The 26,239-nt window shown below is 37.4% G+C and overlaps 1 protein-coding gene across 2 annotated transcripts in view; it reads right to left on the bottom strand.

Annotated features, from left to right (window-relative positions):
• usp53a (ubiquitin specific peptidase 53a) overlaps positions 1-13,645 on the bottom strand; it is a 48,083-nt gene extending 34,438 nt beyond the window's left edge. For both annotated transcript variants that reach the window (XM_030162487.1, XM_030162488.1), the window contains exons 1-2: positions 13,263-13,645; positions 1,637-2,223 (exon numbers count right to left, since the gene is read on the bottom strand). In XM_030162487.1, coding sequence (XP_030018347.1) covers positions 1,637-1,780 — 144 coding nt within the window. In that variant the 5' untranslated portion in view covers positions 1,781-2,223; positions 13,263-13,645. The remainder of the gene's footprint in view (positions 1-1,636; positions 2,224-13,262) is intronic.
• Positions 13,646-26,239: the final 12,594 nt, after the last annotated feature.

Genomic DNA, 26,239 nt, shown 5'->3' with positions numbered 1-26,239 from the left:
TGAAAAGGATGGAACAAAATGTACAGATCAGAGTAGCAGATAGCAATGAGCAGGCATTAGTTTTTGCTGAAACCTGCTGGAAAAGGATCCAGGATTTCAGGCCCCTGTTTGACTGGATCTGGCACCTCCTTTGGCACAAACAAAATTTGTAATTGATTTTTGTGTAATATTTAGTGTTATCTGTTCTGCCATTCTTTAATTTCCCATGGAGCATTTCCCATAAATTCTTTGCCTGTTTATAATGGATTTTAATATGATTAGAAAAAAGCAGATAAAAAAAAGAGAAAGCTTATGAAGTTTTGTGCAATGTGAGCTAATGCTTTGCAAATTGAACTTCACCAACAAGGAAGAAACTGGTAAAATGCAAAAATGACACAATTCCTTCACACCAGTCTGTGTGTTGTGTGCAGAGAATGTGCAATAATACTGACAGACAGGCAGAACATGTCTCTTTGCTCACTTTTTGTGGTTGTAAACAGAACTTTCAGGTCTAATTATACTTTCTCCCTGAAGTAGAAATCAACAAACAAAAGGGAAACAACAGGGAAGAGAGTAGAGAATAAATAACAGAGAGCTCCAAGCCATAATCAACCATTTCCTAGTACCTCCCCCTGCTGCCTTTGAGTAATTACAGTGCATGTTCTGATTATTAAATGTAAATAATAATGTGTCAGTGATGACAGGTTTGTTCAGCTGTACTTACTTTTTACAGACAATGCTGGAGTACAGCTAGGCAATACGGGCAAAAAAAAAACAAAACAAAAAAAAAAAAAAACTTGATTTTTCAATGTTATGGACAATTTTACACTTTTTGGGACTATTTGCTTGCAACATGAAGATACAGCTTGACACAAAAATTCATTACTAAAACCATATCCCTTATATATCAAAACTGATGACATACAAGACGCTAATAGGTTGCATTGCAGGAAAGCTGTCCACAGGAATAATCTCAGTTTTCAGAGAGCTCAACCTCTATTGATTTATTTAATTCGCTGCCTTTCATGAAAACTATCCACACTGACCTGAATCACAAACTAAACATTAGCAACAAGTGTACAGCACAAGTTATACAAGGACAGTGGCCAACAAAACAAAAGCATGTCAAAGTAACACCTTGTAACATCACGTTTAATAGAAACGACTGCTATTGTGTAAATTCTAGGTTTAATTTTTGAAGAAAGGCAAAAAAAAAAAAAAGCTAATACTATTAATCCAGTCTGTTTTTATGTATATACTTCCAGTCACAGAAAAAATTATTAGACCATCAAAAGTCATCAAAAACAATGGTTATGCAATCAAGTACAAACTTGGGTGTGTATCATGTGACTAAAACAGACAGAAAAGAAAACATGGAATGCCTAAAAGCACTGTTTTCGCCAGTACAATGCCATAAATATTGATGTGAGCACTGAAGTGATTTTGGTTATTATCAAGAAAACCATGGAAAATGGATAGATATCAGCTCTTAAATAAAACTCTTATGAGCTATTTTTGTTGTTATCATTATATTTATCCAAACAAATGTACCTTTAGTTGTACCAGGCATTAAAATGATCAAGAAATTGAAGAAAATAAGGGTGGTCTAATAAATTTTTCCACAACTGTATATCAGAAACAAATAAAATGGCAGTACCTGCACAGCACTGTTGAGGAAGCAGCTGTTTTGCCCTGGCTCGTTCAGCAGCCCCTTGGTGGGGGCCAGAGACAGCATGCTCCCCGGCTGGTATGATTTCCCCAGATTGCCCCCCGGCTTCCTGAAGAACTTGACCCATGCCATTGGATAGTGAGCTCTGCCTTCAGACAGGTAGGATAGTTTAACGGGGTGGGGTTGTGCTGGGATATAATCCCTGGGCCCCTGAAGGAGTGACTCCCCAACAGTCTGGGGCTATGTTATTCCTTGAGCTGCAGCAGCTGCCCTGCTACACATGGGCTTCTAGTCCATTTCTGCAGCTCATGTTAAAGGTAATTTATACAGCTGTGACTTTAAAGTCTCTTTAAAAAAAAAAAAAAAAAAAAAAGAACAAAAATGAATCTCCTCACGAAAATTCACAATCCAAGTCTCCAGTTGAGAAAAACTTCTGCGTTCACAGGTCTAATATTTGTAATGAGATGCATTTTGTGGTCTCCTCAGTCCTCCTGTAGTCTTGTATCTCTCCCAGGTCCACCCATCATGAAGTTTATCCAGGCATCTCTCAGTGCTGGATACCACATAAGGCAGGACTGCAATGAAAAAAACAAAAACACATTTACATGACATTACTAAACCTGTTACCAGTTTCTCACTTGTCCAGTATATAAACACCTTCCTCCTATAAACTACTGCAGCTTTTAGGCATGTCAAAGCTTACACATTAACTTGCACAAACTGAAAACCTTTGCTCTGAACAAGGTTGCATGCTGAAGTCACACACAAACATTTTAACAAGTTTATATCAGTTTCTTGTTATATGCTGAATGGATGTTCATCTCACTGAGCACAAAAAGTATAAAAAAAGGCACAAAAGAAATGAGCCAAACAGGAGTAAAGAATAGAATCAATCTCACTACAAAAACCTAAAACATGTGGCTAGACTTAATTCACTTCCAGTCAACGGATGTCCTCAGGAAGGACAAATCTCCAGCACCAATAGATCTGTTAACATCGTCTTTTCCTGCTTTAAGTATCGACAACACTCGACCACTGTCTGTCGCCTTTGTATACTGTGAAACTCAAATCCATCAGTAATTTTTTCAACTAATCAATTAGTCTGAAATATGTCAATAATATTGGCAGTTAGCTGTCGGAAAATAACAAGAGGCAAAATAATGTTTTCAAAATTGTTTATCTCATTCAAAAAAAGCTCCAGAAATTGATTGATGACATCATTCTTGTCAATTATTAATCCTGTGCACAGATGAACAGAATGACCTATAGATTTACAAGAGTTCTGACCCTAATGTGGAAATATGACTACACTGGTATTAATGCAGTGCACTTTTGGTGTAGCATTATTTACAAAAAGGTACAGTATGTGGAATTTAGGGGAATCTAACTGCAAAAACGGGATATAATATTCAGAGAAGCCGTGTATAATTAAAAATTCTGTGTTTTTACCTTGGAATGTGCTGTTTATGTCTATAAATCGAGTAGATTGTCTTTAATGGAATGGCAAACTTTAACAGAAAACTTAAGTGTCCCACTATAAAACAAATCCTCAAGCTCAAATGCCTCGAATTGATCTTGAAAATGCCTTTTATAAATCAGCGGTTGCACTTTTAGGTCCCATTTTTCTCTAGTTGCCTGGCATTGTCATTCTTCTGTCACAGCTACAGCAAAATAATACTTATCTGACCTATTTTTTTTTTTTTTTAAGCAAGTAGAGTGGGAGCAGACGTTTTAACAAATCACAAAAAAAAGGCAGTACAATTCAACTTTATAGGCTATGCAGCTTCAGCAACACCACTGAATGTGCACCGCTGAACAGGCAACTTTAACAGATGAATATGCTTGTGCTGAGTGAGCAGGGGAAGGTGTGTCTAGGTTATTAGATTAGTGAATGTAACAAGAATTACATTTAGTTTAATATGTTTATTGTGATCTTTATGAGGCATTCTTTGTGCTGTTCTAAACTACAACAAAGCTCGGCCCCTGACTTTATGGAAAACTGACAGACCAGACATTCTCCCGATACCAAAACAACCCACTATGAGCAACACTTCCTTTTGTGATACGTAGTGATTCATCCTCTTTTAGCTCCTCACACCTAAAACCGAGCCTCAAAGAATCAGCCTCAAACATTTTGTTATTCAGGATAAGAACAAAAAAATACTGCCCTAGTTTGGACAAATAATGAAACTTCCCTCGTGACAAGTCTCCAGAACCACACAAGGTTTCAGTCAAAACCAGTTGGACAACATTTCCATCCTGGTATTTCAGGAATCCTCAGTAGATGATGATGTTGCAACAATGAACACTCAGTGCAGGTTAAGGGTAAGACCTGAAGTTTAGTATTTCTACATAAAGTTTCGAGTCATCCTCATATGATTTGACTGATTGCGTCTGCCTCTGTACTTTGCAACTGGACTCCATAGCAACAGCATTCCAAAGCAATCACTTAAGCCCGGAGTTTCTTAAGAGCTGCTGTTTTCGGATTAGTTTGAGTGCTGGAGGGGCAAGTGGAAAACTGTACGGACCTAAACAGTACACCTTTACCGCTGACATCACATGCCTGTCCATGTCAAGGCTGAATCTAAGCTCAAAACTGTATATTTGCACTATTAGGTGCCAGGTCTCATTGCATTTATAATACCAAGTGAGGAAATACAACTGATAATACTATTTATTGTAATTATTATTAGTATAGCAGTGTTTTTTCTTTTACAATTTCTATTTATTTCTCATTTTTATCAGTATAATACTCATGTTGAGGAGCAAGAAAACAAACAAATTAAAAGAACAGCCTGTGTTTGTGTCAGAATATGTTTAGGTCCCTTAATAGACACATTTATCCCTGAATGTCGGCCATTTTCTCCAGTTTTTTTTTTTTTTTTTTTTTTAAATCATCAGGAGATTTTCTTTCAGCTTCAGTTTATATGTAAGATGTTCCATCACAAGTATATCATCTATGACTGAAAGCCATTGTTTGTAAGACAGAGCATCAGCCTTAAGCCATTTCTGTGTTATGGCCTTCTTCCCTGCCACCAGAAGGATCTTGACAAGATATCTGTCTTCTTTATGCACCATTTCTTCCAAACGTCCGAGGTAAAGAACAAGAATTTGGGATCACAGACAGCTAAGTGAACCTTCCCACAGAAAGGCTGAATATTTGTGCATTTCCAAAACATGTGTGTGTGTGATCTGAATCCATGTAATTACAGTATAGCAGTGGTTTTAAAATCTCAGTCAGCTCACTCGAGGACAAAACAAGTCATACATTTCTAGCGTGTTTGAAGCTACTTTTTGTTTGGGTTGCATCTCTTAAGACTTTCACCACTGTGCACAAACCACACCAGACATTTCCACGTCCACTCTGCTGAAGGTCAGTTTGACGCAGCAGAGAACGAAGTCAAAGCATGTTTTCAATTGTGACACTGCTGACAACAGCAGGGGTAAATATGGCTCTGTTGTTGTAGTCCTGGAAGTTTTATTGCATTATGGTATCCCACTTGAAAACCTGCCAACTTCACTTATGTTCGGCCATCTCATGGTCCAAGAGAAATTGGCACATGCTGACTACAATTCAGTGAAAAGATGATACTCCGCTGCTTAAGGGCAAAGAGCACCATTTGTCTGCGCATTGAAATAATACTGAGCTTCCTTTATTCCTTCTTCAACAACAACAAACAGGGATTTCTTGATTTTGTCGCTACATGGATGGCTAATTAATTTACCTCTGCCTGCCAAAACTTTTTACTTTTTTCCAATAACAGATGTTCCAGGGTTTGTTCTACATCGGGGATCATGCTGGGGCTGTAATGCAGGACAACAAATAGACTATGTTCAATGCATAAAGGTTAAAACAACACACATTGGCTAGACATAAACCTAAACCAACATTAACATTCTGACTGAATTTCACAGACAGATGTTTTATATCATAACTAGAAGCATTCGGAGAGCGCAGACCTCCGCCAAGGCTGATCAGTGGCCCCCCCGTGGGCCCCCCCACCCCCGATCACCACCAAAATTTAATCATTTCTTCCTTATCCCATTTCCAACAAACCCTGAAAATTTCATCCAAATCTGTCCATAGCTTTTTGAGTTATGTTGCACACTAACGGACAGACAAACAAACAAACAGACAGACAAACAAACAAACCCTGGCAAAAACATAACCTCCTTGGCGGAGGTAATAAAATACCTAATCCCGAAAACTGAAAAAAGATCCATCACAGTTAACTTCAACTGATTGCAGCCGCGTGAAATATCTGCTTTCTTGTTGATAAAGCATCCAGGTGGAGAAAATGACTCAATGGGCTGGCCACAACTTGTCACGGAGCCAGGTTTACGTCATTACCTACTGTAAGCCAAGACGACTGTTGACACCCTTCCGTTCCAAGTCTTGGAGGTAAATTTACTGGAGGCTGCTTTTCTTTTCTTCAGGTTTAATCTACTATAATGAGTTCACTTGGAAACTAAAAGACAATGAGACTAATAGACTCAGGACCAATAAAAAGAAGTAAAAAAGGACCCACTGTGATTTTTTTTTTTTTTCCACATGCGAGTCAAATTTGTGTTTTTAGAACAGTACAAATCACATGGAATCTGATCTTTTCAGTTCCGATTGCCATATCTGGTCCAAAATGAGATGCAGGTCCGATGCCCTGCAGTGTAACCTCAATCTCAGTCATATCGGAATTCATACTCATCATTTTTACGTCAGTCTACATCGACAATTACCACAACTCTGCAGCCTGACCAGAATTGAAATGGTTGTGCGGGGCTACAGAAGAAATGAAAACAGTGGAAGATTAAAAAAAAAAACAACAAAAAAAAAAAAACTAAGAGGCATTGCTCATTAACTTCTAAATATTCACTTCTGTACAACTCTGCTTTGCGTGTGACATCAATGTAATTTTTCTAGTGCACATAAAAATAGGGGGAAAAATCTTAGCAATTAATCTGAAATGAGCACCCAAGATTACAGTGAACACTTCCTAAGTTCTTTTTTTGATTTCAAAAACTCTCACAAAGCAAATAACTCTGATGTACGTGGGAGTATTACAAGACCTTTCATAAATCTAGTTACCAAATACGTCCAAACACCCTGGAGGGGTTTTTTTTCCTTCTCCCAACTGACTTAGTAGTGTATGGAGAGATGCACGTTTATCTTACAGGGAACATGAATATTATCAACAACAGTGCATATAATATGAGATAAGGTAGAACCTGAAATTAGGCCACCGTTGCACTAAAATGTAATATGCAGCGAGGTAAGATATAAAAATCTTCACACTCCACTGAATACAAAAGAAACCTATAATAAAACATGATTAAATATTAACAATGCATTTTGGTTTAAAGCTTCATTTACTTTAATATTGATAAAAATAGCCGATTTTTTTTTTCTCTTTATATTTTTTATATTTCACACTGTATATTTTCAACCTGTCTTCCCTGCACTTTATTTTTGTAACTCGCTGCTGCCAACTGTGAAATTTCCCCATGGTGGGATCAATAAAGTCTTATCTTATTTTAAAATTAACTTTCAAACAATAATATGATAGACGGTAGTGATTCAACTGGAACGCAGCTGGTTTGGTGTGGTCAGATTTAACCTTGTGTTATCGTCACAAGATCAAAATGCAAATGGGTTTAAAGTTTAGCTAAACTGTTAGCCGATAACCCCAGTAATCCCACTTTTGAAGAGTTCATAAAGCACATCAAGACAAAACTAGGCCAATATGACTCATAATATGACGTGAGTTAATGAAAAAAATGACAAACTTAAATCTAACAAGCAAACAAAACACGCTGCCACTTCTTCCTGCTTTCAAAGGATCCCTGACCCATTTCGAACATGAATAATTCAAGAGAAGGTGCCACTAGAATTTCAGTATGTTAGTGTAACTCCAATTATCTGCACGTGATGAATAAATAGTCTCACTTCTGCAGATGCATCTTCAGTGCCACTGCCGCAGATAGAAGATGATGCCAGACCTGTCACTGTGGAATATGGAAAACACCTCAGGGTTGTTTGGTCAGTTTTTATTTCTTTAAATGAATCGCAGTTGCCTTGGGCGGCGCTAAGTGAAGAATGCAGCAAAAGTGACTGTGCAAAGTTTTGGCAGGGTGAAATTTGTCTTCTGGGTACATTTGCAAGTGGGGAAAGGAGTCGAGCTATTGAAATGAAACAGCACTTTGCAACTGTGTAAAAACTTTAAACATGTAGCAGCAGCGTGGGAAACATTTGTATGTGTATAGACTGTGCTTTGTCCATAATGAAAACATTTAGCTTACAGAATCTCAGGCTACGAAACAAGTAAAACTATAAAAACAAATCATCAGCGCATGTCATCCACCTGTGCTGCTATTTTGCACTTCACATTGTTGTTAGTATTTTTAGCTACTTATTAGGGGTGTGAATTGGCAAGAATTTGGCAATACGATACAAATCACAATACTAGGATCGTGATATTATACATTGCAATATATCACAATACTGTTAATAAGGTGATATTGTTTTGTTTTGCTTCTTTATTTTAATTTTTTCCTGAAAAACTAACATCTGCCTCTCTCAGACAGTAGAAATTGCTTTTAGGATGCTTGAACTAACCATTATTGAAAAAATCAGTGTTATCAATTTCAAAAAACTACAAGTATGACCTGCAGGATCACAATACCACGTTTGTCATATACAAACAACAGAGCAAAATACCCATGTGAATATATAAATAAAAGACCTTGAAGGAGTCCCAAAAAAAAAAAAAAAAAAAAAACTGCCATGTATGCATTTGAATAAATACCTAAAAATATTGATACACATTTTTTTAATAACAATACAGTATCGTGAAATGAACTACTCCTTATAGCATGTTAATCAATATGTAATTTCATTCCAACTTCCTATTGTTTGTAGTAGACTGTCATAGCCGTAGACATGCTGTGAGATGGTCAATCTAAATTTGTGACAATGTCACAATATGGTCCTAAACTGTCTTTGGTTTGCAAGATTGGGACAACAGCCATCTGTAAAAGTCTGTTATTGTTTGACGTAGGTACACTGTTTGTTATCCACAACCAAAGATATGATCACATTTTGTCAACTTTGGTCTGGAATGTCCCAAAAGTCGCATTATATACCTGGCTTTATCTGAAGCACGCAATCTATTCTGGACTGCTGTCATTCCAAAACAACTGTTGGTTCACCTTTGACTTCTGTGACAAGTTTTGTTTTGTTTTAACGTTTTGGAGGTTCTAGCATCTTACAATTTATCTATTTTATCGACCTATTCTGGACTGCTGCCATTCCAAAACAACTGTTGGCTCACCTTTGACTTCTATGACAAGTTTGGTTTTGTTTTAACCTTTTGGAGGTTCTAGTGTCTTACATTTTTTGTAAACATACATGGTAATAATTATGCACAATCTCTAAGCTTTTAATTGGAAAAGGGTATTTTTTTTGCCTCACTTGTACACCTAAGTATTCCACAAACTTAAGGACAATGCTGGAGAATGTGCAGCACCTAAGCCCTCTTAAAGCCTAAGAAAAACCTTGGTGAACTACAGCAGGACAACATATCTATGCTACATTACTGACATAGAAAAAAAAAAAAGATTATTTCACATTTTCCTATGGGAGCAATGTTACAGCATCTGTTATAAACAATGTCCTGTTAGGTTTTGTCAAGTAAAGTCTACAATGGCGTTGTTGTTTTCCCTTTGTTGTAGGGAAAACGCTAAGTCTAGCACCTTCAAGTAATCAGCCAAAGACTGTGCTGTGCATCAGCAGCTCTGACAGGCCCAGCAAGTCAGAAAGATGTGGCTGTGTTCAGTGTGAAGGAATGGAGAGTGTGACGCTATAATTTAGCTATTAGCGATCTGTTGATGGATTGCCTCATTAAGAATGATTCAATTGATCTCCTTTATATGGTAAAGCAGAAAGCATCTGATGAATCAACCTGTGGTAAATTAAGTCACACTGATTCAATGTCTATAAAAGGTGCAAATATAAATATCGTAGAAACAGCAAAAAGAGGAAGCAGAGGAGTATATAAAGACGCTTTTGTCCCAACAGTTTATTTTAAACACCACCTAATGCCTATTAACTTGCACTATAGATGATGTGTCAAAGTCTATTCTCTTCTCAACAGTCCTTTCACCCTAAATATCTTCACAGGCTTTAGTTTAAATCTTAATTTATCATCAAACAGCTTCAGCACTTCACAACTTCTGTGACGCTATTAGATAATCTTTAGTCCTGTCTGTTTTCCCTCAATGCAGATCAATACATCTTTCTAATGAGATGGTGCAGTATCCACCTGCATGACAGCGGAGAGAGTTCCCGCTATAAGTCCTCAACTCGGACTCTATGTTGATAAATTGCTGTCCTTACTGGGGATTACATTCCGCAACACCTCTTGCTCCCACGGGTGGCATTGTATGGTGCATCTTCCTTCTCTTACTCAGGATATTGATTTTTTTCACAATTTCTTCTTCATATTATCTGTCACTAAATAAAAAGTGTAAATAATAAAAGTTTAACTAGAAACAAACACCTCTGGAACCACAGGATGCAAGACAGTTTTTAAATGAGTCAAACTTTTTCACACCTACACCGAGTTTACCCACGGAGACATGACACTTCATTAGGTGGTATTTAAAACTTAAAACTCATCCATTTCCAGACTAACATGAAACAACTCAAAAATAGACAAAAATGACACACTAGACTGCCCACATAACCCAATCTAAAAGCAACTGTTTGATGTTCACTAAAATAAAAAGGATGTGAATGGTTCACTGTGACATTTAGCTACATCCTACAGTGAAGTTGCAGATTGGGTGCAAAAAAACTCATTAAATTTTGCGTCTACTTTGTCCATTTTGTGGCTTTATACTTAAACAGACTAAGCGATATATCAAATTACTTCAGTTAATCAGGGTTTTGCTTGTTGTGAATAGCTCCTATGGGGATGTTTCTTACATAACAAAAATCTTAACCGTTTGTTCCTTGAAATTTATTTTTAGTGAACGTGTTTCTGTGATTTAAAGTGACATCTCGCAGTGAACTTAAAGACTGCCTGCAAAAGATGCCAATGTTCCTCATTAAAATTTGTGTTTATTTTGTTCATTTTGGGCTTTTTAATTTCAATAATACAACTCCACAATGAGACACAGCAGGTAGAGCTGGGCAATATAATGAATTAAATCAATTAATCAGGGTTTTGTTTTCTGAAAACTGTGAAACATGTATAAATCATGTAATTGAGATTAGGATACTCCTCCTCAAACAAAACAAAATTAAAACTGCAACCTGTTTGTTTCTTATAATATGTTATTAGTGAATGTGTTTCTCCTTAAAGACTACTGTTGACTCAGGTTTTGTCTTCATGTTACTTGAAAACAAATGATTGAAATTATATCTTAACATAAAAAAATATATATATGTATCAAAATTGAATAATTTTGCCCAACCATTTCTAATAGTAGGTGACAGTGATGAACTTTAATACTCAATACTGCTCTTTACGAAATACAAACAGAAGAAGAGGAAGTCCATTTTTAGCTAGAAGCAGAAACACAGCAAACTCCATGGAACGACCCGCTCACCACACTTGAGTACACACTAATGAAAAAACACAATTAAGAACCTAATATTCCATTTATGCAATTAAATCCCCCTGAATCCCTCTAAATTCAAGGATCAAATGCTGTATTATTGCTATTGCCAGATGCACAGGTTTATAGGAAATTAAGCATCAAACAATGTTGACAACTAAGGGGTCAGTTACCAAGACTTTCCCATGTAGGAGCTAGTTTTCTGTTTCAAAGAAAGAAAAAAATAGCTCTTTATTTTTGTTCCTGTCATGCAACCTTCTCAGAAAATCTGACTCATAAATGTAAGAATGAAGTCACAGTTTTGCACGACTTTTTTTCTAAGTATAACAGCTGACAACATCCACGTCCACTTGACTAACACTTAAATGGTTTCTCAAAAAGTGGTGAACTAAGTGCCTGTCACTGGGATCTAAATAGACTTGCCTTTAATGGTGTGTTGTTTATTTTCTGCATTTCATCTCAAGTGTGTGGACACCACGTTCCATTGTTTTGTCACTTGATGCGTCAGATTTGCGGAAATCTTCTGGTGGTTAGTGTATTTTAAGAAATTAAGAGCTGAGAAAAAAAAAAGCATAAAAATCTAAAGCCTTTGCAAAAGCAACCGCTGCCTTGAACTGAAGAAGCAATAAAATGCGACGCTGCACACTTAAACCCTTCACTAACAGTGAAACTTCACTGTTAAATTCCCCATGGACTGCATACATGGTTCAAGCCTTCGGGCAACAATGCAGCGGTCGTTTCCTGTGTGGGCTTCCTGCTCAAAGGCTTGCCACTTCCCAGCACGCGGTCACCGTGTTCAACCCTGTGAAACTGAACAGGTCACCCACACCACACTGACTCACCCATTATTCTTTACTGCGTCCAACAGAGGAAAAAAAAGAACAAAGCACATGTTCCAGGATCCCACATTGGACAGAGTCTGATGCCAATTTAACATCCTGCTCTCGGCTCCTCAGATTGTTTCCTTAACATCCTCAGCTTGACAGCAGCTTTTCAATATTATTTCCTTCATTTTTTCCCAAGTGTTTTTGACACATGAGTTAATTAATTAAACCTTTCAACTGGGAGCATTATGGAAGCAATGGAGCACACAGTAAGAGAAATCCACATATTGCTGCAATGAAACAAACAGGTACCATGGAAAGCTTGCCGTCATAACTGGTTCTTCAGCATACCTCCATATGTTTGTCTTGCTCCTAAAGGGAATGTTCTTCCCAAATGTAAAGGATGAGTATGCATGACATCTGCAGCTGATCTCATTGCTTCTTATGAGACTCAGACCTACTTCTCATGGATCATATGACCAGAATTACAAGGGTGAGGACAATTTACAGGATGCTCATAATGGAGGTCTGTCAGTTAAAGCCTTGACATCATAAGCTGGATATTCTAAATGTTTTGAAGCAATATAAATGGGTGTGCATCAGTTACGCAATGTGAAACCTCTGAGTCCACCACACCAAAACATACCAGGACAGTTAGCAGCTAGCATACACTGAGCTTGTTTATCTAAGTGTAACACAATAAAATACAGAAAAACTGCTTTAACACTTCCACAAACAAAATATTAAAAAATAATAATAAAAAAAAAAAAAATTGCTTAGAAATAAACAGATACAGAACAGAATTGAATGAATGTGCTCACCTGGGCCTCATTTTGGTGCCATATTTTAATATTTTATGATATAACTAAGCTAGCAACAAAAACACGACTACGCATGCTCTAAAGTGAAAAGCGAGCAGTAAAATTAGCATAATACCTGTCACAAATAACAAAATAAGTGTCGATTTTAAACTTTTCCGGTTGACATTTTAACTTTGACAGGTGTGCTAAGTAAAGGTAGCAACAAACAGGAGCTAACTAACGTAATGTTCGGCCTAGCTACCTGGTTTCCGACTTACCTGAGCGTCAGGTAAAGCTACATTTCCGCCTTTTAAAGTGTAAACTCGGAAAGTTTACGGCGCTATTTGTGTCAAAGTGGAATTATTAGACACTCACCTAAGAGAGAATAAGAACCCACGCGTGGTAATATCCTCCAGTGTGGAACGGGACGAGAGTTGGGAGTATTTAAGTGGAGTTTCGAAGAGGAGGAACTGGGAGTCGCTGGTTAAAATGTACTTAAAGGGAGAGAGACGCGTAAAACTACAAGAGCAGCCGTGGAAACAAAAAAGAAAAAAAAAAAAGTGCCGTGTGGTCACAGCTGAAACTTCCCACTCCGGCTTCTTCCAGCTCGTCCCCTGTTAGAATTATCCCAGCAGCCGTGTGCGTCCACTTGCGCTATTATTCCGGTTTGAGGAGTCGTGCAGTTCTGCGGCAGTTGGCTGATGCGCGGCGGTAGTGAGCAAATGGTCGCTCCTTAGTCGACTCCGGCACCTGAAATACTGGATTAGAGATGTTTTCAGTGCTGAGATGTCAAACCCCGCCTCTTCAACACTGTATTTACTGCAGTCTGCCATGCTGTACACCGCTGCCACAGCTCCGGCGCGCACACACGCACGCACACACAGGCGCGCACACACGCACTCCAACATTTGCACAGCGCCAACTCTTGCTGGCAGGCTCGTTAATGTTACTGGCAGGGTTTTGCAGTTTGCAGCCCACTATACTGCGTTTTGTTACTTTACAACTCTTTTCCAGCAAACCTGCATCATACACGCACTTCAGAATATGTCCCAAAGTAGATACAAAAATTTGAAAATTGTCCTTTACGCGCACATTTGCGCTTTAACATTGCACTGCACCAGGGTTGTGTGGACAATGATTAACCCATAAAGACCCAGTGTTACTTTGGTGGCACTTCCCAAGTAAATTTTTCTTTAGGTTTCACCTTTCTGAAATGATTTATCACCATTTTTTAATAATATTATCCTCTGTATTTTGTGTTTTTTTCCAATAAAAATCATATAGACAGACAGATAGATAGATAGATAGATAGATAGATAGATAGATAGATAGATAGATAGATAGATAGATAGATAGATAGATAGATAGATAGATAGATAGATAGATAGATAGATAGATAGATAGATAGATAGATAGATAGATAGATAGATACTTTATTCATCCCAGTAGGAAATTTACAGGTTCCAGTAGTATCCACAAACTTAAAAAACAAACAAACAAACAAAAAAAACTTAAAAACAACAATCTTAAAAAACACAATAGTAAAAATGTATGTATTTTCCTGTATTTAGTTTACATTTATGTAAATTTTTTCCAAAGTGATTTGCAGGGGAAGAATAACAATTAAGCACCCGCTCTACTTCTTTTGTAAAGCACCTTAAAACAACCACAGTGGACCAAAGTGCTGCACAGAAGAATAAATACAAAACAAAATACAAGAGTAAAATACAAGAACAGATGAAAGACATAAAAACAGCTGTACAATTAAAAACAGTACCGTACAGAAGAATACAAAAGCAAAATGATTGAATAATACAAGAATAGATTAAAAACAGCTGTACAATTAAAAACAGTATTGTACAGATGACTAAAAAAGCAAAATGATAGAATAAAACACAAGAATAGATTAAAAAGACCTAAAAACAGCTGTACAATTAAAAACAGTAAAATAAAAGTACCAAATAAAACAATAGAATAAACATAATAATACATTCAGAATGGAATCTTTGAAAGTGCTGGGACAGAAGGTGCTTTCTGAGGAGCTGGGTCTTTAAGAGCTTCTTGAAGACAGGCAGGGACGCCCTGTTCTGGTAGTGCTCGGTAGATCATTCCACCAACTTGGAACGACCCATGAAAAGAGCCTGGATTGTCTTGTGCAAGGTTTTGGAACAGCCAGAGGACATTCCCTAGACAAGCAGAATGGTCGTGGGGCAACATAAGCCTTTATCAGCGCACCTAAGTAGGTATGAGCAGACCCGTTGAGAACTTTGTAGGCTAGCATTAATTATTTGAATATGATGAAATTTGAATTTACTGATCATGTAGATGTTCATAGAAATTTAGATTAAAGTTGAGAAACAGAAAAAAATGAAGAAAAAGTGACTTTTTCAGTAAGGATATCAATAACTGAACATGAACCCAGTGTTTCCATCCACTGTCATTGATCCAACTCCATGGGTTTTACTGGTGAATCAATGTTGTAGAAGATGACGGTGTTTCCACGGTAACTACAGAGCCTCTGAACATCCAAATGGGTCATATCTGATGACCATGAAAAGATGACACACTGTATTTTACATCAATTATTTACATGTATTGATAGGATTAATGGTTTAGAAGTTATCAAATAGTTTAGATCAGTAGATGGTTTTGGTCGCCAGTTGCTGTTTGGGTCTTTATGGGTCCAACATGCTTTGAGGGTTGCTGAACATTTACTTGCGTGGTTATATTCCAACAATGTGGTTAAAAGTTATAACACTGATTATCATGAGCAGGGTAAAATGATGCGAGCCTCCTTCACCCTAACACCATCTGCCTGATCCTGTTATATAAAGAAAGGAAGGAGAGTTGTGAAATCAAAGCTTTTGTCCCTCTTCTTCTGATACATACAGAAGATTGTAATAGTCCTGTATCCAGAGCTTCTAAAATAATTATGTATGACATAAAATATTAAATAGTTTGGCATAGAACAGTGGTTCCCAACCTTTTGTGGCTCATGACCCAATTTTATCAACACAAATTTCCTGTGACTTTTTTTTTTTGCTAAAATTAATTTGTTTTTGATCATGTCATAGTTTGCTATACTATGTTGCAAATAAACATTAATTTTAGATGACATTTAGGCTATATAATGTATATTATTATGGATGGAGGTGGAAAAGCCAGGTGTAGATTACTGCACAAAATTACAATTTTATTTTCCTTGGTCATGATATGTACAGTCAGCCCAGCTTGGATTTCCAAGGCTGACAATTAATACTGAACAAACAATAACTCAAACTATGAATTATGAAAGAGCTGCAGCATCTGAAACTGACCACAATGAACATTTGACAGATGAACAGTACCACAGTGATTCAGTTTCAGCTTCAGAGTTTGTCATGTCTTTTAAATATTGGGATTGTCTCTGTCAACTCGCCATATATTTTTTTGGTAAGTTTTTATTTTTATCAATTACTCGAAATTTCAGGTGACCCCATTTGAATTCCAGGTGACCCTACATGGGGTCCCAACCCCAAGGTTGAAAAACATAGGCACAGAAGCAGCCAACACAGTTATATCCAGGTACAAAATTGTAAAAATAATTAGCCTGTGCATATTATTTGGCCAAAAGTTCACATATGTCCATACATATTTTAAACCCTAAGGACCAAGATCTAGTTTTGTGGCATTAATTTTTATCCACATTTTCTTACATGAGTCATCACCATTTGGCATTACTCACTGAAAATCAGGTATTTTCTGACATTTAAAATAATTGATCTCGTCAGTGTTCATAAAAGCTCAGAATAAATTCAAAGGTTATTATATCAAAACAGCAACAACTGAAGAAAAAGTGACTTTCAGTAAAAATGTAATCAACAGGATGTAAACAAGTGTCTACAACCACTGCAGAAGATGATCATTTTTCACTAAGAGTCTCTTAATGTCCAAATGATTCACATCTGATGCCAATGAAAAGATGAGAAACTGTGTTTCACTTGAATTATTTTAAAGTACTGATATGATTAGTGGTTATTTTAAACATTTTAAATCAGTAATGGCTTTTGGCTGCCAGCTGTTTAGGTCCTGGAGAGTTAGATTTAATGTTTGTTGTTTAAACATTCATGAAAACTTTTTATAAAATAGTTTTGTTTAGTAATGTTGATCATTTGCAAAAGTCATCCTGGTTTTTCTGCCTTCTCTCTTAGTACAATTCCAAAATGCAAAAGTCACTTTAAGGATTATAATTATACTTATTATTATTATACAGATCTGAAGCTGAGCCAAATGACCACTTAACGAGTGACTAAATACTTTAAATTTCTTCTTTTATAAACTCCTAAAATTACTATCACTTCATCTGTGACCCAGCTGGGTGTCCCACAAGCTTTGCAGAAAAGAAAAGACCCCGTCTAGAAAAAAATAACAGAAAAAAGTCACTCATTAAGTCGAAGGAAACTGGACCCACTGATCAAGTGTGCGGTGAGGGGTTGCAATATATCAGTGTGGCCCAGCCTTTCCCCAGGAAGTACTTGAAAGAACCCATTGAGGAGACAAAACCATTTCCCTCCGCACACATTTCCTCAAGGGACATATAATGCTTCCTCTTAAAATATAAGAAAGCTAGAGAGTGTGTTAATAATCACTTTGAGTGATGTGAGCTTTAATGCACTTGGTGACAAAGTACTAAGACGACCTGGTCACTGTGGAAGAAGAGGTATGTGTGTTTCATTGTGTTTAGGACAATTTATACACTGAATTTTTGAGAAATTATTGCACCACAATACATAAACTGAAATAAAATTAGTTTTCTAACATTTCTCAAAGGATTAACAGGAACTATTTTTATCACTGTGTTGCTCGGGGCTCACATAGAGAAGATTCACATTATGATGTTGGACATTCCCAGCCAGCTGCAGGCCTCCCCACTTTGAAGTACTGCCACTGAATATCTTATATTCCCTCTAAATTATGGATCTGACAACTCAAGCATATCAGTTTTTTTTTTTTTTTACAAGTTCCACAAATGTACAAACTTTTTTTTTTTGACCTTGGTGGACAGTTTGCAATCCAGCTGCTGAATCTGACAATTTGTGCCTGATCAGCACGACTGTCTCTTGCTGAGCCAAAAGTGTAAAAATGGCTATCATTGCACTGACACTTCATTGCCTGAATAGTGTGAACTGTGGATGACATCTTTGGAATAGAGGCTCTTTTTTTTTTTTTTTTTAAGTTTTCGGATCATTGATGTCCATGGATGTGTGTAACCAGTTCAATATATATCATTATATAATGACACAAAATTGGTTTAAATTGTTGTTTTCCATTCATAGTTGATACATACCTGGTGTCTTGCTTATTGTACAGTCTGTTTGGGGTGTTAGTCCTCCAGCCACACCCACCTCTTCTTCATGTGTCCCCTGTGTGTCCGAAGCTCTCCCCTCTTGAATATTGTCTCTGGGGAGAGGTCAGTGTCCATATTAGAGCTGTAACTGACTAGGTACTTGAAGTCAATGCAAAAAGTCCTGATTCAATTAATCGACTCGAATTGATTGAAGGGAGATATTGTATTGCAGTTTTCCTGAATTGAAGCTTCTTTGTGCGTCACAATAAGCGTCCGAGTGAAACACAACGGTGGAACCAATGTTTAACAGCAGAGAAATGAAGGAAACAAAGCTTTGATTCAGGAGAATTGCGGTTGAATGATTTTTTTGGATCACTTTGATGCAATTAATCGGTTGCAGCTCTAGTCCATATTGTCACATCCTCTGTATTTGTACATTTATTTGCTAATATTTTTTATTATTTATGTCATCCATGTATATTAAGTTGTATTTATTTTGATATTGAACTTTATTATTTCCTCTATTGTCTTTAAGTGTTGGTTTTGTTGTCTGTCCCGCACGGTGTTGACATGATATTTTTGTTTCACTATAGATCTGGGTATACAGGGCACAAATTAGCATCCCTGCTAACTGTTTTATATCCTGTTATCCAGGCTAAATAAAATGGCTACCTCTGCATAAATCACAGTGTCTTGGGTTTATGCACAACCAACAACTAAACACATTGCAGAGGGAATAAACCGGTCACATGTGTCCAAAGTGTTCACTCTTACACATGCATCTGCATAGTTTAAGTATTTCACTTCGCTGTATTGGACATTAAACTGTCTTAAACATAGTCCGTCCAGCAAACCACTGGTCCACAAAAGTCTGATTCAGTTGTGAAGGGCATTTTAATTTAAGATTAATTAGCAAGACTTTGCCAGCTCTGCAAGTAGACTGTGCACACAGTAAATGCCCCGCTGAGAGCTGGTGCCACTGCCCTGGCTTCTCACCTTGAGAAAGCCCCAGTGAACAGCATGAGATTTGCTGAACACAGTGGATAAACAAATGACAAAGTTGTGCCCTTTCTTACCCTCCATAGCCAGGTTTTTGTACTTTAACCAACACTAAATCTGGTTTAATTTTAATATGATCGCAAACATTTATTCATCCAGTTTTCTGATTCTATGCCTTTGTAAACTTTATGAAAATGTTGCTCTTGTTGTTAAGTGATGGACAGATTTATTGATCATTTAGACTAGGTCACTGAGCAGCTAAATTCCACTTCACCCTAAACATGCTGTGCCATTTAAAGTGGGATATTTTTAGCCCTGTTGTCTGTTGGCCGTCCAATCCATACTTACTGTACTTTTTAGCCCTGAGACACATGGGGAAAGTGGGGTAATGATGTACAAACCATACAGTTTTATCCTGTCCGTGGCTTATTAGAAATGATGGTGTACATAAACACAAAGTACAGCAAAATACAGCTGCCTCTACAGTTTATCTCATCTTTTGTGGTAACAGCAAATGCTAAATCTAAGTGTCTAATTGAGATGTAAACTTAATCTGCTCCTATCTCAGCTTGAGTAATAATAAATGTCCTAGTTTCAGTGCATGTTTGTGTACGCGCATGAAAACTTGCATGTGTGGTATCATGGGAAATGCAAATAATTCACACGGAACATCTTGTCCTGGTGAAAAGTAATGTGAAGACACACGTTGTCCCATCCACGCACACAAACAAAAACAAATATAAGCTATTTGTTACGAATACATTAGTTCTTGTTCCCACCTTTATCACACTGTGTCATTGACAATCAAGGCTACACGTCTCAGATTAATGTCCCATTGTACAATAGAAGTGCTGAAAAAACTGTACAAAATGTAGTGAGTGAACAAAGCAAAGCTTGTATATTCTGTGAACACCATTTGTTGTGTTGCTATTGAATTACAACTAATGAGCAACCAAACAGAGGTGAATGCCCTGCTGTTACGTAAGACATTAGACATGGTTGAACGCAACAATGGGGGCCACGGGAGGTAACGCCTCTGAAGCAACTCGTGCTATATTTAAACCGGGATTAAAATTCTGTAATGATGAAATAAAAACCACTTCTCAGGTTGCTCGAGAACAGTTAATTCAGCAGTTCTTTGTTTGTTTGAGACATCTGGAAATTCCTTTAGGTTCAGATAAATTTCTCAAGTAATGGTCTGTGCAAAAGTAAAAAAAAAAAAAAAAAAGATTGCTGAAAATCACTATTAAACTATGCCTTGTCAGCACTGTTACGCACTGGTATGGTATTTGCGTTCCGTCATGATGACTGAGCATTACTACAATCACAGCATGGTACGACAGCATAGATGTATTTCGTAACGCGCCATGGGAGCAGATGAGAGATTGTGTCCATCTCATCTAAGAGGACCAACCCTGTAAATAATTCAGAGCTACATCAGCATTGTGTATTTTTTTTTTCCCCCTGAAACTCATTTTTATTCATTTATATTTTCTTTCACACCACCAAGTAGGACTGCGCTCATTGTTTTACTGCAGAAAAGTGGATGACATAGGCATCATTTTTTTGGCAATTGACCATGTTACATTAATTCTGGAGTGCAGCCAAAGGGGTGACTGTGATATATTTCACTGCTGTGTTTGCTGTATCTGTGGAAGCTGCAGCGCACAGGAAAAGCATGCTATCGCCTCAGTCCTGTCTGTTAGGGAAAGTAATACCCCTCAATGACTAAGATAAGGCATATTAATTATTCTTTCCCGGCAACACTATTAAAAATAGACTATTTCCTCCCTATCTTGACATTAAAGGCATTTAAAGCTATTTTCTTCTTGTCCACTGCTATGAGAGATGACAAAAAGCATTTTACGTACAACTTAGAAGTCTAAATTGTTTGTTTACTAATGTTGTTAGCACTCATGACTGAATGAGTCTTCACTAACTATTAACCAAAGACGGGATGTTAACATATATTGACCAGTCAGGGCTATAGATGAGCCCCCTGAGGTAAAAGTCAGGGGTTGGTTTACTGGGAGAGAACACAGCTCTAATTAGTCTCAAGGGCTTTTGCAAGTAAACAGGAATGCAGTCTTGAATGTTCATTTGTCCAAGCAGGCTAATTACTGGCTCAGCTTTGTGCATCCTTCCATAAAATACTTTCTACAGTGGTGAATTTACATGTAGTTAACCTCTCTGCGCTTGATGAAATTGAGTGCACAATCATTTTCTGTACTTATTTACAAGCCTGGGATTGTAGATTTAGTCTGGCATTGGGCTCCAGTTAAATAATACCTACCCATACGCTGGCATGACACACCCACAGTTGAACAGGGATCGTAATCAGCCCCCCACCCTCGTGCAGCCCGCATGATGGATTGAAAATGTTCTCAGAGTGAAACATACTTCAGCCCATTGCGTCATTTCACAAGACTCCAGGAGTGGAATGTGTGCCCCGTCACCCTTCACCTCACCTCAGTGGCACCCTCGTGATACTCTACTGACCTCTGGGATGCTTCATTTTCTCACATATTTTTAGATAACCCATCAGGCTTTGCACTTTGCTGTGGGAATGGCCACCTGCTGCACACATTCATCAGTCTAACCAAGTCTAAGTGTACCGTGTCATCAGATAAAAAAGATGTATACTCTGACACACTGTCGATTAGCTCCGCTTAGCAGTTATTTCTGGCTTTTCGCCTCAGGAGATTATTTTAAAAAATATTGCAAGGTTAATCCCATATTTCCTATGTGTCTGGGGGGAATGTGAGCATTAACTACATTGAAAATCTCCTCATGTTCTTTTTCTGGTTGCAGAAATTTAACTGCTGTACACTGGAATGACTTAACTGAAGGTATCAGCCAAAAAAAGCCAAAACAACATATTAGAAACATGACTAATTATGACAGAAGGTGGATATTTTTGCCAAGAAGGTAAGATAAGAAAATCCTTTATCAGGGGAAATTCCAGATTAACAGCAGCAATAGTGGAGAAAAACAAAGCACACAAGAGCAAAAAAAATCAAAAATAAAGGCAAGAATATTACTAATGTTGCACAAAAGTACAAGTATAAAAACACAAGGCATGTTAATAGGATTCATTGTGACAGGAAGTAGACACAGATAAGGACTTTTTGATATAATCAAGATTGAATAGGAGCAAAATTTTATTAGAATAATAGTAGTTGCTCCTATATCTCTCCTTCTGCATCACCAAATCTAAAGGGTAAGTGTAAAGGGATCTAGTGGGGATCCAAATTACATATGGAAAGAGGTTTAAGTTAATGTTTTCACATAACAAAAACAACTCAAATCCTGTGTTTCATTAAGTCCACGAGGTTCAATTCATAAATTATTCAATTCATGAAGGTCTCTTTCACTATACCTTCAGTCACATACACTTTTTTACAGCATTACAGTGTTTTCTCCCTCAGCCGATGCATTCTTAAGAAAATCCACATGCAATATGGTTGTTTGTGTGGCTCAACCTTGTAGTGGTATCCTGTGTCAGCACCAAACTGCACATTCAGTGTTTGGTGCTGTGTGTGCACATGGAAACCCAAGGGACCGTAGCGTTAAAACATGAGCCTGGAAGCAACAGCAGCAGAATCTGTGTTAACTGCTGATTAAGATATTGAGGCCCAGCTGCTCAATAATAAAATGAGCTCAGTCAGAGTATAAAACATGATTATTCACACTGTAGTTGGATATGAGCGCTCTCACACCCTGCACCTGTTGAACACACAAAAAACAGTTTGTTCCCTTTGTATTGTTGCACAACAAGTGGTCACTCCAGTAGTAGGTGATACCTATCAGGGATTTGTGTTCTGACACTCTCTTTCCAGAGGCAGTTTCCTAGAACTATGCTACATGCTATAACTTTCCCTGATGCTCTTATCTAGAGTGATTTAGTAGGACTAAGCATGGACAGGTTTAGTCTCCTGCTCAAGGACACGTTGACAGCAGATTGCAGCAGATAAAAACCTAAAGCCCTCAGTATGGAAAGAGAGACACTTAAACCACAAGGCTGCCCAGTCAGACAGAGAAATCTCCAGCCTACACATTCTCCAGTGTCCGGTGTATATTGTGCCATGTCATGCCAAGCCAAACATGCCTGAGGGGAAACTGGTTGAAGTTAGAGTAATAATCGAATCGTCTGGCTCCCTGACCCTCAGCCTACACTTCAATTCTTGCCAGTAATATTTCCGTTGTTGCATTTTGATAATGGTTACAATCAAAGTTCAAAGAGAGTTCATGCCTGCCCTTGATAAACACTGCTCCATATTTACTGTGGTACTTGGCAGACTTACTATCATGTCGGATGCTGGGCGGCGTGCTGTACGCACCGTTCTCCTGAAGAGGCTGGCGAGTGGAATTCAACAGGGAGTGGCACCAGGAGCTAGACATTCCAAAGGGTCTTGGACAGAAGCTAGGAATGGTGATGCCAGACTTACTCACATGGTTCAAGAAAATCTGAGAGGCATTTTGCTAAATCATTTCTGTAGACAGAACAATAGTCAGTAACTTTCACAAAATGAAACACATCCTTCCCTCAGACAAAGCTGCATTGGTGATCCACACTGTGTTTAGATCTGAAAACAATAGGCACATTCTAACCCAATTCTCAGTCCTTTGTGATAAAATTTTCTTTTAACCAATAAAGACCCAAAAAACAGCCACCGGTGACCAGAACCATCCATTGATCATAAATAATTAATACCTGTTGATCCACCAATCCTATCAATACATGTAAAAAAATTGGTGTAAAATACAGTTTGTCATCTTTTCATGGTCATCAGATACGACCCATTTGGACGTTCACAGGCTCCGTAGTTACCATGGAAACACCGTCATCTTCTACAACATTGATTCACCAGTAAAACACATGGAGTTGGATCAATGACAGTGGATGGAGACACTGGGTTTATGTTCAATTAATAATATATTTTACGGAAAAAGTCCCTTTTTCTTCAATTTTCTTTGTTTTTTTATATAATAAACCTTAACTTTAATCTGAGCTTTTATGAACGTTTACATGATCAGTGAATTAAACATAGGAAAACATCTGATTTTGACTGAAAAAATGCAAAATACAGAGGATAATATTATAACAAATGGTGATAAATCACTAAAGAAAGCTTAAATACAGAGAAAAATTCATTCGAGAACTGACACAAAAGTAGCACTCAGTCTTTATGGGTTAAATAAATTTATGTAGGTGCAAGTGCAAACAGTGAATTTCAGTATAACATTTTATTTTTTACCCTTTGGTCATTTATTCCATGGCTAGCACTGAATCTGATTCCATGGAGTCCAATTAGAGCAATACCTGCCACAGGTGACGTTATATAAACAGCAGAAAAATCAACACCTGCAGATAGAAATGTTCCAATGGCTCCCTCCCAAAAATAAAAGAGCAATTTATAAAATTTATGTCAAAATCTAACTTTACTGAATTTTTCTGATGATAAACTAGCTTAGAAAAGTAAAGCAAACTGGTAGCTTATGCTTTGTGATAGTGTTACAACACCACAGTGTCTAAAACGCAACACTTTCACAGCCATTGACAGCTGTAGTGTGAACTCTGACCTCTAGTAACTGAGAACTGCCTGTTTTGACTTACTCATCCTGACTGTCCATTACTACGTACACTACAGCGCAGAAGTCTTAGACCAGCTCCTTAAAAGACAAACAAAAACTGAACTAAATGGGTTCTAAAGGTCAAAGTCACTATTTAGTGTGACCCCTGACTCCATGACATGAAGCAGCACAAACAGTTAGAAACATCTGACGTGTGTTGAATGAAACCTGGTATAAAACATCAGAAACTTAATATAATAAATCTCACATCTCCGCTGTACATAATTCCCACATATCCAGATTGAATCTTAATACAGACACTGAGAAATACATACAGTATGTGTGGTCATTAAAACTTTACTAAACCGACACACCTAATGTTGGACTAGGACATTATTTATTGAGACAGGCCTACTCAATTCCATAATTTCACTTTATCTGCTGCCATTTTATGTAACTACGTGGTTTATATATGTATGTGTGTAATTTTAATTATGTTTTATTTTAACAACTTTGTACGGTGACCTTGAGTGTCCTGAAAGGGGCCTATAAATAACATTCATTATTATTATTATTATTATTATTATTATTATTATTATTATTATTGCCTTTGCACAGTACTGTGTGAACAGCATGTGTCTGTCTCTTTTCTGCCTCTCATAGTTTGATTAACCAAAATTCATCTTTAAAATAGAGTCAATAGACATAAACAAGGGTACCAGCAGCTGCATACAAACAGCAAGTTTTTGGATTAAAGGAATATTTCACTTTGATCTAACTCTCAATAAACACCTAATTACAAAGAAAATGATTAATATAAATGTAAAAAAAAAGGTGCATTTCACCACAAAGATATGCATTAAAGAGGGAATATTTTATAAACTTACAGCTTTTTGCTTGCGCTGTTGTTTTTTAAAAGCCATGAATTTCAGTTTTCAGTTTAATAAGCGTGTTTCCTTAACCTTGTGATATCTGGCTTAAATTCCGTGCGCACTATGGTAATAATCAGAGAGACATGAAGAGCAAGCGCAGCCTATCAAGCAGTTCTCCCATCAATCCCGGCTGTTCCTTCGACTCGGCATAGCCAAAAGGTGAGAGACACATCAGTCAAGCCGCTTATGTCACTGAAGCAGATTTGATTTGTCAGGCAGCGTAACCTTGAGGTGTGTTACAGTGTCTCACATGTATCTTTGGCCTCTCACACGATGCGATAAGTGATGGGTTTGCATACGACTATAGTACACAGGCGCAGCATCATTCACTCAAATGAGCCTTCAGTGTAGCTCAGACCAACTCAGTGTGAAATTATTACCCAGAGGCATGTTGTGGGTTGTGCAGCAGATTTGCATTTATGTCCAAAAACCAACAGCCTTTGAAAGTTTGTATTATTTTTTTTAATGTCAATTTTAGGTACAAATGAAACTCACAAGCAAAAAATAGAAAACTGATCATG

The sequence above is a fragment of the Sphaeramia orbicularis genome, chromosome 18, assembly GCF_902148855.1.
Source record: "Sphaeramia orbicularis chromosome 18, fSphaOr1.1, whole genome shotgun sequence".
In the NCBI taxonomy this organism is placed as follows: domain Eukaryota; kingdom Metazoa; phylum Chordata; class Actinopteri; order Kurtiformes; family Apogonidae; genus Sphaeramia; species Sphaeramia orbicularis.
Note: the sequence above shows the minus strand (reverse complement) of the source record. Positions and strands in the feature narration are given on the sequence as shown.